This window comes from Phascolarctos cinereus, unplaced genomic scaffold (assembly GCF_003287225.1).
Source record: "Phascolarctos cinereus isolate Bilbo 61053 unplaced genomic scaffold, phaCin_HiC Scaffold_7;HRSCAF=346, whole genome shotgun sequence".
Lineage (NCBI taxonomy): Eukaryota > Metazoa > Chordata > Mammalia > Diprotodontia > Phascolarctidae > Phascolarctos > Phascolarctos cinereus.
In genome coordinates, this window is record NW_027556180.1 from 163,217,529 (window position 1) to 163,235,244 (window position 17,716).

Consider the following 17,716-nt stretch of genomic DNA (forward strand, 5'->3'; position numbering starts at 1 on the left):
CCTATCTATATATGTATCACCAGTCTTTCCTTGAGCTTCAGTCCTGCATTACCGACTGCTTTTTGGACATTTCAAACTGTATGTTTCAGAGACATCTCAAATTCAACATGCCACAAACAGAACTTAATTACCTTTTCTCCCAGCCCTTCCAATCTTTCCTATTTAAAGATACCATCATTCTTTCAGTCTGCTAGATTTGTAACTTTGGTGTCATCCTTGAACTCACTTTCCCTTTCCCTATAGATCTAATCTGTTGCCATGATTTCTTCCTCTACATTTGACCCCTGTTTTCCACTCATATAGCTACCACCTTAGTTCAGGCCTTTATCACCTCTCAGCCAGACTATTGCAATGGCCTCCTAATTAGTTTCTCTCCCCTCATAGTTCATTTTCCACAGAAATGCCAAAGTAATTTTCCTTAGGTGCAGAATTGGCCATATGATTCCTCCAATCTATAAATTTCAGCAGCTCCTATTACCTCTGGGGTAAGATATGAACTTACCTATTTGACTTTTAAGCTGCTTACTAGGTTATAAATGACTCCCCTTCCTGCACTCAGTAATACACAAACTACCCTTCTTTCTGTACCTCACAACTGACACTCCATTGCTTCTTCTTGTGTGCCTTTGCACTGATTGTTTTTTATGTCAGAAATGTATTCTCTCCTCTTCTCTGCCTTACAGAATCCTTCTCTTCCTTCAAGATGCAGCTTAATAACTACCTTCTTCTAGCTCCTAGAAGCTTCTAAATGAAGCTTTTCCTGATCATCCCAGCTGTCAGTATCCTTCCTGACAAACTGCCTTGTCTGTATATTTTACTTATTCTATTTATATTTATTCTTGTACATACTTATCTATGTGCATATTGTCTTCCCAAATAGAATGTAAGCTCCTTGAGAGTAGGGATTATTTCATTCTCCATATTTGAATGCTCAATGCCTAGCACCTTCATAGTGGGTACTTAACACATGCTTATTGATTGATTTATGGTTTTATGGACTCCTTGAAGGTTAAGTAGGAGCTGAATGGATGTAGGGGTAGAGGAGGGGAATCTAGATGGTAGGAAGGACACTAAATTAGCAAGTGATTTATGCAATTAGAAGAAAGATGCATTATTCATGCGCAATTGTATTTGCACCTCTGCACCTTTGAAAAAATGTGTTATTTCCTTTAATTCAGTGATTTTGTGGTGAGGTAATGCTAGGTGGAGGTATTTAGGATATTTGATGTATAGACAGATGAGAAAAGGTATAATCTGATGGAATTCAATGATGACAAAAGAATTGAGAAGTTCCATTATAACTCATCTCTTCTTTTCCCATCCCACTTAAGATGTAACATCTATAGTGAATTATATAAGATCAAATCAAGTAAAGCACTTTGTAAAGACAAAGTATGTATAAAATATTATTATTTGTAATACTGATAATAATATTTATCAATGGAGATGTAATCTGGTAACAGCATATAATCAGTTTTTTTCTTATATTTACTGTCAAATGCGCAAGAACCAGAGAAACCAGGGTGTGTGTGTGTGTGTGTGTGTGTGTGTGTGTGTGTGTGTGTGACCAAATAAACAAAGTATTGTTGACATTGGCTAAGTAAAGAAATTGCATGCTTATTCAGAATCATTATTATACACTAGATTATCCAGAATGATTTTTTTGTCTTAATGGAGTAAAATATAGAATGAATTTTAATAATAAATCTTAGATTTTTAGAAATCATTTAGATTTTGGATACTAATGGGATGGTGCCCATGCTTTTGAAATAGTTCATCTCAAGTTCATTATTTGTCTGGCAGTAATTTTTCTTTTTTTGTTTTATAAACATCTCTATTGTGCTGGCATTGAGTGATGATTGAACAAACTTTTTTTTGGTTTGCATATCTACTACATGCAGAGCACAGAGTAGGTACTAGGGGGAAAATAAAGATGATTAAAGTGAAGTGACTAGTTGATTAAGAATCTGGTATCAGAAAGAATAAGCAGACTCCTTTACTAGAATGTAATAGAAGAGATTCTTTTCTTCATATGGGTTAGACTAATGAATATAATATCTAATTATATTATGTATAAGTATATAATAAATTTCACATGTTATTTTCAAAACTTCTACTTATTTCCTTCAGTTTTCTTATGTGCATTTAAAAAATTACAGGAACCCCTATTTTTTGTCATCAGTATTGCCAATGCTCTTACCCTTGACCTGCCCCCAATTAAAAGTGGAGAGAAAGAAATAGAAAAAAAAAAAAAAAATTTGTAGTAAATAAACATAGTTCAGCAAATGAATCCATACAACCCTTTCCAAAATATATCTCTTTCCTTACCTTATGTACATCACCTCTCTGTCAGGAGATGGGTAACGATTCATCATGAGTCCTCCAGATACCTTGCATTAATCAGAGTTCTTAAGTATTTCAAAGTTGTTTTTCTTGGCAATGTTGCTGTCCTTCTTATAAATTGTTCTCTTGGTTCTACTCACTTCACTCTGTGTCAGTCCTTAAAATCCTGAATTCTCTGAAGTCATCATATCATTTCTGTGGTGTAATAATATTCCTTTAAATTCATATACTACACTTTGCTCAGCAGTGCTTAGCTGTCTAAGAGACAATCTAGGGCACCCACTTAAATTCTAGCTCTTTTTCTTTCTCCCTGTTTTTATCTTCTTCAAGATCAGGAAGTTTGTTTTGTTTGTGACTATTCTTTCTCCAATATTTTTCTCTTCTCTTAACTTCCCTCTTCCTGTCCCAGTTATCATGTTCTCCCCTGAGTCTTCTCAAACCCGGTTCTTTCAAATGATCTTCACATAGTATAAGCTTGAGACCTTCCCCATCCTGTTTTCCTTCCTCTGGATGCTCTTCAACTTATCATTGTTCTTAAACTATAATGCTCAGAACTAAATAAAATAACCCCAGATGAGGACTGACACAAATAGAGTCCAGACTATCCACTCCTTACTTCTGGAAGCTATACCTTTTGTAATAATGGCCCCAAATCTCATTAGCTTTTTTTGGCTGCCACATTTTTTAGCTACTGACTCATATTGAATTTTGTAATTCATTAAAAAAAACCTAGATCTTTGAGTCAAGTCTTTAGAAGCCTGGAAATTAGATCCAAACCCACATAATGTATTGTAATCTATTCTGCATTTCTCCATCTAATTATGTTTATTTTTGCTGCTAACCCTGCCTTTTTTATTTCAGCTGAAACATAATAAATTCTGCTCCAAGCCCTTATTTTAACTCTGTTTATCTCTCTGTTTCAAGTGTGTTTCTCCTAAACAACATATTGTTGGATTCTGGTTTCTAATCCATTCTGCTATCTACTTCTTATGAGTGAGATCATCCCATTACATTTGCCACTATTATTGATAAATGTATATTTCCCTCCATCCTATTTTCTTCTGTTTATCCTTCTCTTTCTCGCTCTTTTTTTTTTTTTGCAAGGCAATCAAGGTTAAGTGACTTGCCCAGGTCACACAGTGAGTAAGTGTCAAGTGTCTGAGACCAGATTTGAACTCAGGTCCTCCTAACTCTAAGGCTGGAGCTCTATCCACTGAGCCCCCTAGCTTCTTCTCTCTCTCTCTCTCTCTCTCTCTCTCTCTCTCTCTCTCTCTCTCTCTCTCTCTCTCTCTCTTTATCTTGTCCCTCCTGGAAAGTTTGTTTTGCTTCTGACCACTGCCTCCCTTAATCTACCCTCCTTTTTATCATCCCTTCCCCTCTCCTCTTACCCCCTTCCTCTCCTTTTTTCCATGTTGGATAAGATATAGTTCTCTACCCAACTAAATGTGTGTGTGTGTGTGTGTGTGTGTGTGTGTGTGTGTATACACACAGACATGCATACATTCTTTCCTCTTTGAACCAATCCTGATGAGAGTGAGATCTGAGCGTTGCCTGCCACCCCCCACCCCCATTTCCCCTCCACTGTAAAATCTCTTCCTTGCACACCTCTTTTATGTGGGAAAAATTTCCCTTCTACTTCTCTCTTCCTTCTTCTCTAAGTGCATCCTTCTTTATCACCTCTTCATTTTTTTTTGAGATCATCCCAACACAATTGACCCACACTCAGGCCCTCTGTCTATGTAGACTCTTTCTAACTGTCCTAATAATAATAAAATTCTTAGGGAGTTACACGTATAATCTCATCTAGACACATAAACAATTTAGCCTCATTAAGTACCTTATGATTTTTCTTTTGTGTTTTCCTTTTTATATTTCTCTTGGGTCTTGTGTTTGTATGTCATATTTTCTATTCAGCTTTGGTCTTCTCATCAGGAATACTAAAATTTCCTCTATTTCATTAAATATCCATTTCTCCCCTGAATGAATATACCCAGTTTTGCTGGATAGATTATACTTGGTTGTAATCCCTTTGCCTTCTGGAATATCATATTCTAAGCCCTTCACTTCTTTGACATAGTTGTCAAATCTTAGGTAATCTTTACTGTGACTCTACAACATTTTAATTATTTCTTTCTGGCTGCTTTTAATATTTTCTCCTTGACCTTGGAACTCTGGAATTTGACTATAATATTCCTAAGAGTTTTCATTTTGAAATCTCTTTGAGGAGATGGTTGGCAGATTCTTTCAGTTTCTGTTTTACCCTCTGGATCAAAGCTATTAGGGCAGTTTTCCTTGATATTTTCTTGAAATATGATGTCTAGGTTTTTTTTTAAAATTATCTTTCTTCATTCTGTTTTCTGGTCAATTTTTTTTCTAATGGGATATTTCACATTTTCCTCTGGTTTTTTTTCCTTCTATTCTTTGGCTTTGTTTTTATTGTTTCTTGATGTCTCATGGAGTCATTAGCTTCTAGTTTCCCAATTCTTATTTTTAAGGAATTATTTTCTTCAGTAAACTTTTGTACCTTTTTCCATTTGGCCAATTCTGTTTTGTTAAGATGTTCTTTTCTTTAGTGAATTTTTGTACCTCCTTTTCCATTTGGCTTATTCTCTTTTTTAAGAAGTTCTTTTCTTCAGTGAATTTTTGTACCTCTTTTACCATTAGGTAAATTCCATTTTTAAGGTGTTATTTTCTTCAGTATTTTTGTGCCTGTTTTCCCAAGCTATTCATTCTCTTTTTATAATTTTCTTGTTCACTCTCATTTCTTTTCCCACTTTTTACTCTACCACTTATCTCTATCTTTAACTTTTCCACAAATTCTTGTTGTACTTATGTCCAATTAGCATTTTCATTTGAAGCACTGCTTGTAGCTATTTTTGTTTTTGTCTTCTTCTGAGTTTATGTTCTGGTTTTCCCTGCCAATGTAACAACCTTTAAAAATCAAGTTCTTTTGTTGTTGTTGCTGTTTACTCATATTTCCAGTCTATTTCTTGACTTTGAACTGAATATTAAAGTTTGACTTTGCTCACCTTGGGGTGGAAAGGTACTGTCCCAATCTTCAGGCTTTTTCATGCTGCTGTTTTAAGAGCTAATTCTGGGAGTCTGCAAGTCTTTGGTGCTTCCAAGGTGGTGTGATCTGGTGAAAGGGGTCTTCACTGCTCTCTCAGTCTGTTCTCTGGTCTTTATCTAGGAAGGGCTCCTGTTCTCCTGAAGCTGCAGGTGCTAGTGCTACCCTCTGCCTTGAAATTGCTTTGGGCCCTGCTTAACCAAAATCCGAAAAGGGAGGGGGGAGACTACATATAACCCTCTATTTATCTAATTAGATAAATTTTATATCAGCTTTTCTTCATTAAAAAACACCCTACCTTCTCCCACCTGTAAGCCTCCCCCTCCTTTTTTTTTTGGTTTGGTTTGGTTTGAATTTATGGAGGAGAATTGTATGTCATAGAAATGACTAAGTTTAGCTCTCTTTTAGTACCTTAGGAAGGAGACCAAAATGACAACAGTATACCTTGTCTTTCTGTCTAGGTAGCAGCAGTGATGGTGGGACTAAAGAGGTATAATGTTGTTGCATATAGCTAATGAAATGGGAAAGAATAAATTTAGTTGCTTAAGATATTTAGGTCCTGGCTTTCTAGTAAATGGTATAGTACATGATCTGTAGTAAGTACTTAATAAATGCTTACTGATTATTGGTTAAGTGCTTGAATTGTTTTTTTTTTAATTTTATTCACTGCTATACTGATTAAAATCAAGGTGCAACTATCTTTTTTTTTCAACAAGCGATGCCCTATTCTACTATAATGACAGTAGCAAATCATGTTCTTCCTATTTATCAGACTTGGCTGTAGTTGGTTTGATGAAGTAAGAATAAAGCAGAGATCAAAATGTTTGACCTTCTAATAAATCACTAGATTTTTAACCTAGCAGTAAATCTAATTATAGTATAATCTAAAGAAAAATCATTAATGCTATATTTTCCATCCTTAATTAATAAAATTCTTCATTTTAGCCTTTCTTTGTGGGAAAAAAAAACGCTTCAAATATTTACATAGAATTTTCTATCCACTAAGAACAATCTCATGAACTTCCTTAATGTGGAATTAATAATTGAAAGGTTTTTTTTTTAAATTTAGAATTAAATAATCAATGTTGCAATAGTAGCAAACATATTGAATATGTTCTGCATTAGATTAGTGTATACTACTGTAGATATTTATAGACTTGAAATTTTATTCTAAATTTTTTTTCTTTCCTGGAAGCAACAGCTGAAGATCATTTCCCAAAATATAATTGCTTGATTATGTAATATCATTAAAAACTCATATTTTATTTGGGAAAAGTGTTGATTTCTTTTTTGGTTCAGTAATGTTAAGTGAACTCATTATTCATTGTTAAATTTTCCAGCTGATTATGCTTCATGTTAAACTAAATATAATCAAAATAGATGTTATCACTTCTCTAGTTTCTCTAAATCTCAGTGTACTTTACAGGCTAATCCTGCTAAAGCTTCTGAGATAAACACTTGACATTTTAAACCAAGTTGGATTGAACACTAAAGATGGATTACAAGACTTCCATCACTTTCTGAGGTTCTTCTAGGACCATGTAGATATAAGTGCACATTATTTTGAAAAATTCGTCTTCACACTTACATTGACACATCTAATAAGAAACTATGTCAAGAGAAGTTGTGGACTCCACTTTATGCAAGTGGTTGTCGACATGTTGGTATGTATATCTATCAATAAATCAGTAAGAATTTATTAAGTTGTGGTGTGCCACACTGTACTGTGTCTTGGGGATACAAAGACAAACATGAAATAACATATACACGTGAATATTTATATATGCATATATTATAATTACAAGGTAACTTTAGAGGTGAAGTCTGTAGCAGTGGGGAGGACCATCAAAGGCCTCCTGCAGAAGGTAGTTCTTGAGCTGAGTCTTTTTTTCCCCTTTTTTTTCCTTTTTAGGCAATTGGGGTTAGGTGATTTGCCCAGGGTCACACAGCTAGCAAGTGGCAAGTGTTTGGTCTGAGGCCAGATTTGAACTCAGGTCCTCCTGACTTCAAGGCTGGTGTTCTATTCACTGCACCACCTAGCTTCCCCCTTGAGCTAAGTCTTGATGGAAAACAGGGATTCCAAAAGGTGGAATGAAGAGGAAGGAGTATGTCAGGCTTGGGGGACAGAGAATGCAAAGTATCCATGCAAGAAGTAGGCTAATATGGCTAGACCATAGAGTACATTGAAGGGATTATTGTGTAAAATGACTGGAAAGGCAAGAAGGGACCAGAGTGTGAACGGTTTTCAATGTCAAACAGAGGAGATTATATTTGATCCTAGAGAGAGAGTCATTGGAGTTTTTTGAGGTGTAGGGGAAGGGGAGGTGACATTGTCAGATTTTTATTTTATATAATTCACTTTGGTGTTTGTGTGAAAGATGGATTGGAGTGGGGATAGCCTTAAGGCAAGAAGACCAATAAACTATTAGCTTCATTTCTCAGGGAAAAGCATTTGTATTAGTTTCTTATTATTTCTAGTAACATAACATTTTTGCTTTTTAGGAATACAAGACTGCTTGCAGTTGATTGCCGATGGTACAAGTCCCACCATACAAAGAGGTAACGCAATGAATCATGTTCCCCCCCCCCATTTAGACACTGGATTAAATGATGATAGATACATTTATCTAATGCTGTCATTCCAAATTACAAGTAAAACAACACATCTGCCTCAAAATTAGAATGCCTAATACCTTTTCTTCATGATGGACTTTAAAATTCCTAATAGTAGACTTCATCCCCCAATTCTTTTCTTCCTGGGGCTAAACGTACCCAATTTCTTCATTCAATCTTAATATGAAATAATTTAAAATTTTTTCATGGCCCTGTGGGTTCTTCTCTAGACATTTGCCAGCTTATTGGTGTTTTTCCTAAAATGTGTTACCCATAGCTGAACCTAATACTTCAGTTTGACTCCAAAGCATAGTAGAACAATTCTACCCTGGTCAGTCTGATTCAATTAATATAGCCCAGTATTGTTTTGGCTTTTTTTTTTTATCTTCCATATCACACTAGGAAGTCTAAATAAAAAGACTATCATTGGTGTCCTATAGAATTTCTAATTTCTTATTAAGACATGTAAAATAGTGATTTAAGTATTCTTTACAAGGTGATGATGAGAAATGTACTGAATGAACCTTAGAGCAATGCAAAAATGGAATGGTATTATAACTATATGTAAAAAAAAAACATAGGCCTTTTGGGAAGTAGGACAAACTCAGGGAGCATAGATAATAAATCATTTTTCCTTCCTGTTGGAGGAATCTCATTAGTCTTCTGGCCTACTATTTACATAATAGATAGTATTCCTAATTAGGGGTTACTAAAACTAATACCATCCAGAGATAGAAGGAATATTAAAAGGGGCCTAATATAACTATTCTCTCATTTTAGAAAAGAGAAAGCTGAAGTTCAGAAAAAGGGGCTTGTTGGGTTTATACAGCTATGAAGTGGTAGAACTAGCACTTAAATCTATCTGTTGTTTTAAGTCCAGGTTTCTTTGATCTGTTAAAAGAGGATATTCATTAGGCCTGGGGCTTTTTCTTCCCTAGTCACAAATATCAAAATGGATCTGTGATGTCACGTATATGGTCATTCCCTCAGTGATACAACAGTATGATGGAAAGGATATTCAGTAATAATACGATGTTGGTTCAGTTGGATATAGATCCATTCATCTCTGTACAGAGATGTTCTCAAAAGGCAGCAAGAAGTCTCCGAGCTCTGTAAAGACTGTGAGCTCCTTGAGAGCAGGGATGGTTTTTTTTCTTTCTTATTACCTCCAGAACTTAGCACAGTGCCTAACATAGGTACTTAATAAATGCTTGTTGACTTGACGGGACTTTTAAAAAAGCATCTAAAAAAACCGTCTACTACTCATTTACTGGGCTTTTTATTCCTTGACTGACTAAGGACCTCCATCAGTGGCTTGAACCTTAGTCCCCTGGACCAAGGAGCTATTGCAAGGATAGTTTCATTTTTTTTTTTAAGGGGGAAACTACACTTACCTGGGTAGCAAGGACTTTCTTTAATCTTTTTGAATAGTATTTTATTTTTTTTCCAATCACATGTAAAGATAATTTTTAACCTTCACTTTTTAAAAATTTCTAATTCCATATTATCTTCCACCCTTCACTATTCCCTCTCTAAGATGGTTAGCAATTTAATATTTTATGTATGTGCAATCATGTAAACCATATTTCCTTATTAATCATATTGTGAAAGAAGAAACAGGCCAAAAGGAAAAAAAAAACATGAGAATAGCAAAGAAAATGAAAATACTGTGCTTTAATCTATATTCAGACCCTATTATTTCTTGCTCTGGATGTGGACTCATGACTCTGTCATGAGTCCTTTGGAATCTTTTGAATAATTATATTGGTGAGAAGAGTTAAGTTGTTCATAGTTGACCGTCTACAATGTGTAGCAGGGACTTTCTACTTTTTTTTTTAAAGGAAATTATACTATATAATTTTTTTTAACATTTAAAAAAATTTGAGTTCCAACTTCTCTCCCTCCAGTCCCTTCCCACCCACTGAGAATGCAAGCAATATGATGCTCATTATAATGTGAAATCATGAAAACATATTTCTATATTAGCCATGTTGTAAAAAACAAGAAAAATAAAAAAAGTAAGAAAATTATGCTTCAGTTTGGACTCAGAGTTCATCAGTTCTTTCTGTGGAGCTGGTTAACAATTTTTATCATAAGTCTTTCCTAATTGTCTTGGATCTTTGAGAATAACTAAATGATTCACAACTGATCATCTTACAATATTGCTTTTACTGTGTACAATAATCTCCTGATTCTGCTCACTTCACTTTGCATCAGTTCAAATAGGTTTTTCTAGGTTTTTATGAAACCACCCCCCTTGTCATTTCTTATAACACAATAGTGTTCCATCATAACTTGTCCAGCCATTCCCCAATTGATGAGCATGGTCTCAATTTCCAATTATTTGTCACCACAAAAAAAGCTGCTATAAATATTTTTGTACATATAGATCCTTTTGCCTTTTCTTTAATCTCTATGGGACACAGACCTGATAGTGCTGGGTCACAGGCTATGCAAAGTTTTATAAATAAACTCCACAACAGTTTATTAGTGTACCTATTTTCCCAGATCCCCTTCAGTATTTGGCATTTTTGGTAGGTGTGAGGTGGTACCTCAAAGGTGTTTTAATTTGCATTTCTCTAATCAATAGTGATTTAGAGCATATTTTCACATGACTATTGAAAGATAGCTTTGATTTCTCCTCAAAACTACCTGTTCATATCCCTTGACCATTTATCAACTGGGGAATGGCTCTTATTTTTAATTTCATGCAGTTCCCTACATGTTAGAAAAAAGAGGACTTTATTTGAGAAACTTGCTGTAAAATTAAAAAAAAATACATTACTTCATTATCTATGGTACCATGAATCAAAATGTAGTTTCCCCATTTATGTCTTTTAATTAGGCCTATTTTTGCTTTTACTTTGTCTGACATTATAATTTATATTCCTTCCTTTTTTACTTCAGCTGAACCATAATAGATTCTACCCCAGCTTATTATTTTAACTCTGTTTGTCTCTTTCTGTTTAAAGTGTACCTCTTGTAAAAAATATATTGTTGGATTCTGGTTTCTAATCCATTCTGCTATCTGCTTCTGTTTTATGGGTGAGTTCATCCAATTCATATTCACAGTTATGATTACTAGCTATGTAGTTTTCTCTATCCTATTTTCTTTTTTTTATCCTTCTGTCTGTTTTTACCCTGTGCCTCCTCAATTTGCTTCTGACTACTGCCTCCCTTATTTTGCCCTCCCTTTTGTCACCCCCCCCATACACCCTTTATCTTATTCCATTCCCCTCCTCCTTCCTCACTGGGTAAAATAGAGTTCTATACCCAACTAACAGTGTGTATGTGTGTGTATCTGTGTGTATACATATATATATATATATATATACACACACACACACATATATAGTGTATATATATGTATATATATACACACACCTATATATATCACACATATATGTGTGTGTACATGTGTGTGTGTCTTCCCTCTTTGAACCAGTTCTAATGTTGTTGCCTGCCGCACTCATTTCCCCCCTACTATAAAAAGCTCTTTCTTATGCAACTTTTAAATTAATTAATTAATTTTTTGTTTTCAGCATTCACTTCCGTAAGCTTTTTAGTTTTAAATGTTCTCCCCTCTCTTCCCAAGACAGCATGCAATCTGATATAGCCTCTCCATATATATATATATATATATATATATTCCTATTAAACACATTTTCACGTTAGTCATGTTGTAAAGAAGAATTAGAACCAATAGGAGGGGGAAAAAAGGCCAATAGTGTACTTTGATCTGCATTTGACTCTATAGTTCTTTCTCTGGATGTGGATAGCATTTTCCATCATGAGACTTTTGGAGATGCCTTAGATCCTTGCATTGCTGAGAAGGGATGAGTCTATCAAAGTTAGTCATCATACAATGTGGCTGTTACTGTGTACAACGTTCTCCTGGTTCTGTTCACTTCACTCAGCATCAATCCAAACAAGTCTTTCCAGGTTTTTCTGAAGTCTTCTTGCTCATTATTTCTTACAGCACAGAAATATTCCATTACATTCATATAGCACAACTTGTCCATTCATTCCCCAATTGATGGGCAGCCCTTCAATTTCCAATTCTTTGTCACCACAGAAAGAGCTGCTATAAATATTTTCGTACATGAGAGTCCTTTTCCCACTTCTATAATCTCTTTGGGATACAGTCCTAAAAATGGTATTGCTGGGTCAAAAGGCATGCACATTTTTATAGCCCTTTGGGCATAGTTCCAAATTGTTCTCCAAAATGGTTGGATCAGTTCACAACTCCACCAACAATGCATTAATGTTCCAATTTTCCCACATCTTCTCCAACATTTATAATTTTCCTGTTTTGTCATGTTAGCCAGTCTGATAGGTGTGATGTGGTACCTCAGAGTTGTTTTGATTTGCATTTCTTTAATCAATAATGATTTAGAGCATTTTTTTTTCGTATGACTATAGGTTTCTTTAATTTCTTCATCTGAAAACTGCCTGTTCATATCTTTTGACCATTTATCAATTGGGGAATGACTTGTATTCTTATGAATTTGATTCAGTTTTCTACCTGTGTGAGAAATGAAGCCTTTATCAGAAACATTGGCTATAACGTCCCAGTTTTCTTCTTCCCTCCTAATCTTGGATGTATTAGCTTTATTTGTGCAAAAACTTTTCAATTTAATGTAATCATAATGATCCATTTGCATTTCATAATGTTCTCTATCTCTAGTTTGGTTATAAATTCTTCGGTTCTCCATAAATCTGGCGGATAAACTATCTCTTGCTTTCCCAGTTTACTTATAGTATCAGCCTTTATATCTAAATCATGTACCCATTTTGACTTTATTTTGGTATATGGTGTAAGATTTTGGTCTATGCCTAATTTCTGCCATACTCTTTTCTAGTTTCCCCAGCAGGTTTTGTCAAATGGTGAGTTCTTATCCTAGAAGGTGGGGTCTTTGGGTTTATTAAGGAGTAGATTACTATAGTCATTGACTACTGTGTCTTATGGACCTAACCTATTCCACTGATCCACCACTCTATTTCTTAACCAGTACCAAGTAGTTTCGATGATGGCTTCTTTATAATACAATTTAATATCTGGTATGGCTAGGCCATTGCAACTCTTTTTTGTGAGATAATTTTCTCCATTCTTCTTCTTCCTTTCCACTTCTCTCAGTTCATCTCTTTCTATCACTCCTTCAATTTTTTAATCATCCCAAAATAATTGACTTATACCCAGTCCCTCTGTCTATGTAGGCTCCTTCTAACTCCTCTAATAATGATGAAGTTCTTAGGAATTACATGTATCATCTTCTCATATAGAAAAGTAAACAGTTTAACCTTATAGAGTCCTTTATGATTTCTCTTTCATGTTTACTTTTTTATGCTTCTCTTGGGTCTTTTGTTTGAATGTCAAATTTTATATTCAGCTCTGGTCTTTTCATCAGGGATACTTGAAAGTCTTCTATTTCATTAAATATCTATTTTTTCCCCCTGAAGGATTATACTCTTTGCTGGGTAGATTATTCTTAGATGTAATCCTAGCTTCTTTACCTTTTGGAATATCATATTTTGCTTCTTTAATGTGGAAGCTTCTAAATCTTGCATGATTCTGACTATAGTTCTACAGAATTGTTTCTTTCTGGATGCTTGCAATTATTTTCTTCTTGACCTAGGAGCTCTAGAGTTGGCTATAATATTCCTGGGGATTTTCATTTTGGGATCTCTTTCAGGAGGTCATTAATAGTTTCTTTCAATTTCTGTTATACCCTCTGGACTTAAGTGATCAGGGCAGTTTTCCTTATAATTTCTTGAAATATGATGTACAGATTCATTTTAAAAAATCATGGTTTTCAGGTAGTCCAATAATTCTTAAGTTATCTCTCCTCAATCTATTTTCCAGGTCAGTTTTTTTTTTCCCTAGTGAGATATTTCACATTTTGTTATTTTTTTTATTCGTTTAACTTTGCTTGCTTGCTTGCTTGCTTGCTTCCTTCCTTCCCCTCTTTCTTTCTTTCTTTTCTTTTCTTTTTTTTTTTTTGGTAAGGCAATCAGAGTTAAGTGACTTGCCCAGGGTCACACAGCTAGTAAGAGTCAAGTGTCTGAGGCTGGATTGCTTTATTGTTTCTTGATGTCTCATGGAGTCATTAGCTTGTAGTTGCCCAACTAAGTTTTAAGGAATTTATTTTCTTCAGTGAGCTTTTGTTCCCCTTTTTCCATTTGGCTAACTTTGTTTCTAAGGAGTTCTTTTCATAAATGATTTTTTTAATGCCTCTTTTACTAAACTGTTAATTATCTTTTTATAATTTTTTTGTATCACTCTCACTTTTTTCCCAATTTTTCCTCTCCCACACTTACCTCTTTCTTTAACTCTTCCAGGAAGTCTTATTGGGCCTTTATCCTAAACATTTATTTTTTTCTTTGAGGCTGTGGGTGTAGCTGTTTTCACATTGTTGTCTTCTTCTGAGTTTGTATCTTGGTCTTTCTGCCTCCATAGTAAGTTTTTATTATGTATTTATTTTTATTGTATTTATTTTATTATTTTATTATTTTTGTTTGTTTGTTTGCCCATTTTCCCCAGCCTCTTCCTTGATTTTAGATTTATACTAAAGTTGGGTTCTGCCTATTTGAGGGTGGGGTAGTCACTGTCCCAAACTTGAGGCTTTTATTTTTTTTTTGGCTGCTGTTTTCACAGCTAGTTTGTGTGTGTGTGGAGGGGTGTCTTCAAGTTTTCAGTGCTTCCAAGGTGGTGTGATCCAGGGAAAGGTGTGGTCATTGCTGTCCTGGTCTGTGCTCTGGTCTTTACGCAAGGAAGGTCCATGTTCCTCTTCAGCCACAAGCGCTAGCATACCTCTTGTCATTGGGACTGTGACCAAGTCCCCTGCTCCCTTATGATTAACCACAAGGGCTTCCTTCTGTTCTGGAACTTCGACCCAGATCTACGTATGGGCAATAGAGTTGTCAAACAGCAACAGCCCTGCATCCAGTGCTAGCAAATGGTCTACTAGTATCTCTTTCTGACCTGTTTTCAGACCCCCTTCCTATCTCTCAGTTGAGAGTTCCTGAAGCTGCTGCTGCCACCATCACAGCTGCCTCGAAGTCCCACCACTTGTGTTGCTGCAATTACTTCTACCCCAGTGTCATAGACCTCTCCTGCCTAAGTTGTCTTCATCTGGAATAATGTCTCATCCTGACCTTTTGTTGGCTCTGATGCTCTAGAATTGATTTTAAGTGTTATTTAAAAGTTGTTTGGGAGGGGTATTTTGGGATAGTTCAGCTAAGTTGCTGCCTTTACTCTGCCATCTTGGCTCTGCCTTCTCAACTTTCCAATCTTAATAGGTGTTTCTCCTATCACAGACATTCAGGGTGGAGGTATCTTAAAGACAGGTTTGGATGTATGTCTGAAATTCAAGAGAAAGTTCAGTGTTGGATTTATAGATTTGGGAGTTATCTGTATGCTTCGGATTCTTGAACTAGGAGGTAATGAAATCAACAAAGGGGAGAGTTTAGAGAGATAGGAATAGGCCTGAAAACAGGACTTTGGAGAATAATATTAGAGATTTGTAAGAAGAAAAAGAGATAACTAAGAAAGAAGAAGTTAGGGGATATGAGGAAAACTAAGAGAATGCAGTGCCTTTGAAGACAAGGGAAATATATATCCAAAAAGAGAGGCAACAGTGTTACAAGGTCTAAGCAGTTTAAGTCCAAGTGTTTGCAATGGTGTTCAAATTGCAAGTGAGTGGAGACAGAGTACAGACATCAGATGTGTTTATTTTTCAACTAATATATATTTTTAAAATTTTTAAATTAAATAATTAATTTTCAATTAATGAATTCAAATAATAATCAAACATGATAAAGACAGAAGATATGGTGATAGCTTAATGTGGTAGAATTAAAGAAAAAACTTTTTTATGATCAGGGAAACATGAATAGGTCTGTGGGCAGATGGAAAGGAATCAATATTAAAGTGTGATACTGAAAAAGCATCAATGAGAGGAGATGATTAATGAAATAAAGACCCTGAAGGAATCCAGAGGGGATGGGAACATATATATAATTGGAGAAGTTAACATTGACAAGAAATAATAACACCTTATCCACTAAGATAGCAGGAAGATAGAGAGAATGGGCGATTATACTGAATTTTTAGGCAAAGAGGAAGGAAGACAAAAGGATGGACTTCTTGACTTAAGTGAAATAACAGAGTAAGTAATTTTCTGTAAGTGTTAAGGGCTGGAGGTGGACCAGAGGGCTTGAAGAAGGAAATGGTTTGAGGTAATCATTATGGAGCATAATGAGGTTTGAATAGGACTGTTGACCAATAGTAAAGGATCAATTAAGCTTATGAAAATTTGTCGTGGTTGACATCAGAATGATTTTGTGACTTTCTCCAGCAATATTTAGTGGCCTGGGAAGTGGAAGAAGAGGAGGTGGTTGAGTGAATACCTAGGAGCTAAGAATGGTTGGAACCTCTCATGTAATGGTGGGAGCCAATCAAGAAAGAATTAGGTCTCCTGATCACCGGCCATTTAGCTTTATCTCTACACACTGCTGGACCCATCTGGTTAATCTTCAATCCTAGGTACTTTTCTGCTATATAGTTTCTCTAGTTTCATTCCTAGGCTGCCTTAGGGTTGCTATAGAAATATGAATCACTGAAATACCTTTTTAGTCTTACTTGAAACCACCATGTTGGGAAGATCTCAGCAATCATGAAAATTCTTTTTCACTGCCCTGGGTACTTCAGCACCCCTTACCACCCTCTCAGCTCCATTTAACCCATAAGAGTACAGAAAAATCAGTACTGCAATTAAAAATCACATTATCTTAGAGAAATTGGTTTCTTTTAAAACAAATGGTGAAATAGAAAGCAAAACAAATCCATAAAGATCAAAAATTAGCAAAGCAGAATCATTCCTCTATAGACTGGGAGCATAAGGGAAACTATGCATGGAAGAATAGAAATCAGATTCTGCCTCCAGTATTGTGGCAATTTGCATCAACCCTCTCTGGCTTCTGCTCAGGCAGAGTGGTCCAAGCAGCAGTGGCTGTGCTTTCCCTGGTTTGTCCTGGCAGTGACAGCAGTTGTTTACTCAGCTTGCTTCTCATTAATGACTATACCACTGACATTACAAACACACACACACACACACACACACACACACACACACACACACACTCATAAGGTGTTGCTCACTTTTTATCTCTTACAAGCTTCAGCTCTGCCTACTCTCTTAGGATGAGACAGACAGAAAGATAGGGATGAAGAAAGGTAGACAGAAATAGAGACACAAAGTTAGAGACAGCAATCCAGACTCACAGAAAGACTGAGAGAGATAGACAGACAGACTGATTGGCCATGCTTTTCAGTCCCTCAGTCTGACACACAGGCTTCTAAAGAGAATAGCATAAGTTCAGGGAAATAAGAGATTTCAAGAAACAGAACTATAGAAAGCATATGAAGCCATGCTGAAGCTAAAATTACTTTAGGATATTATCTGGAAATTGTTTTGTTTTTGTTAATGGTGGTTTCATTGCTCAAAAATAATTATTTAATATCAACTTACATTCTTATCATTTGTCACTTTGTCATGAAGATAACTTTTAAAAAAAATCTTCCTCCTGTTTGAACTCCAACATCCTATTGTTTATATTTTGAATAAAAAATATTTTATTGCAAAGTGCTAAACAAAACCAAGCTTTCCTAAAGGATGAGCTGCCATATGTACA

At 35.3% G+C, this 17,716-nt stretch overlaps 1 protein-coding gene across 1 annotated transcript in view; it reads left to right on the top strand.

The window, feature by feature from the left end:
* Positions 1 to 17,716, top strand: part of TNFSF13B (TNF superfamily member 13b) — a 44,453-nt gene that overhangs the window by 5,906 nt on the left and 20,831 nt on the right. Inside the window, exon 3 of the mRNA XM_020970074.2 lies at positions 7,913 to 7,969. Within this exon, the coding sequence (XP_020825733.1) occupies positions 7,913 to 7,969 (57 nt within the window). The remainder of the gene's footprint in view (positions 1 to 7,912; positions 7,970 to 17,716) is intronic.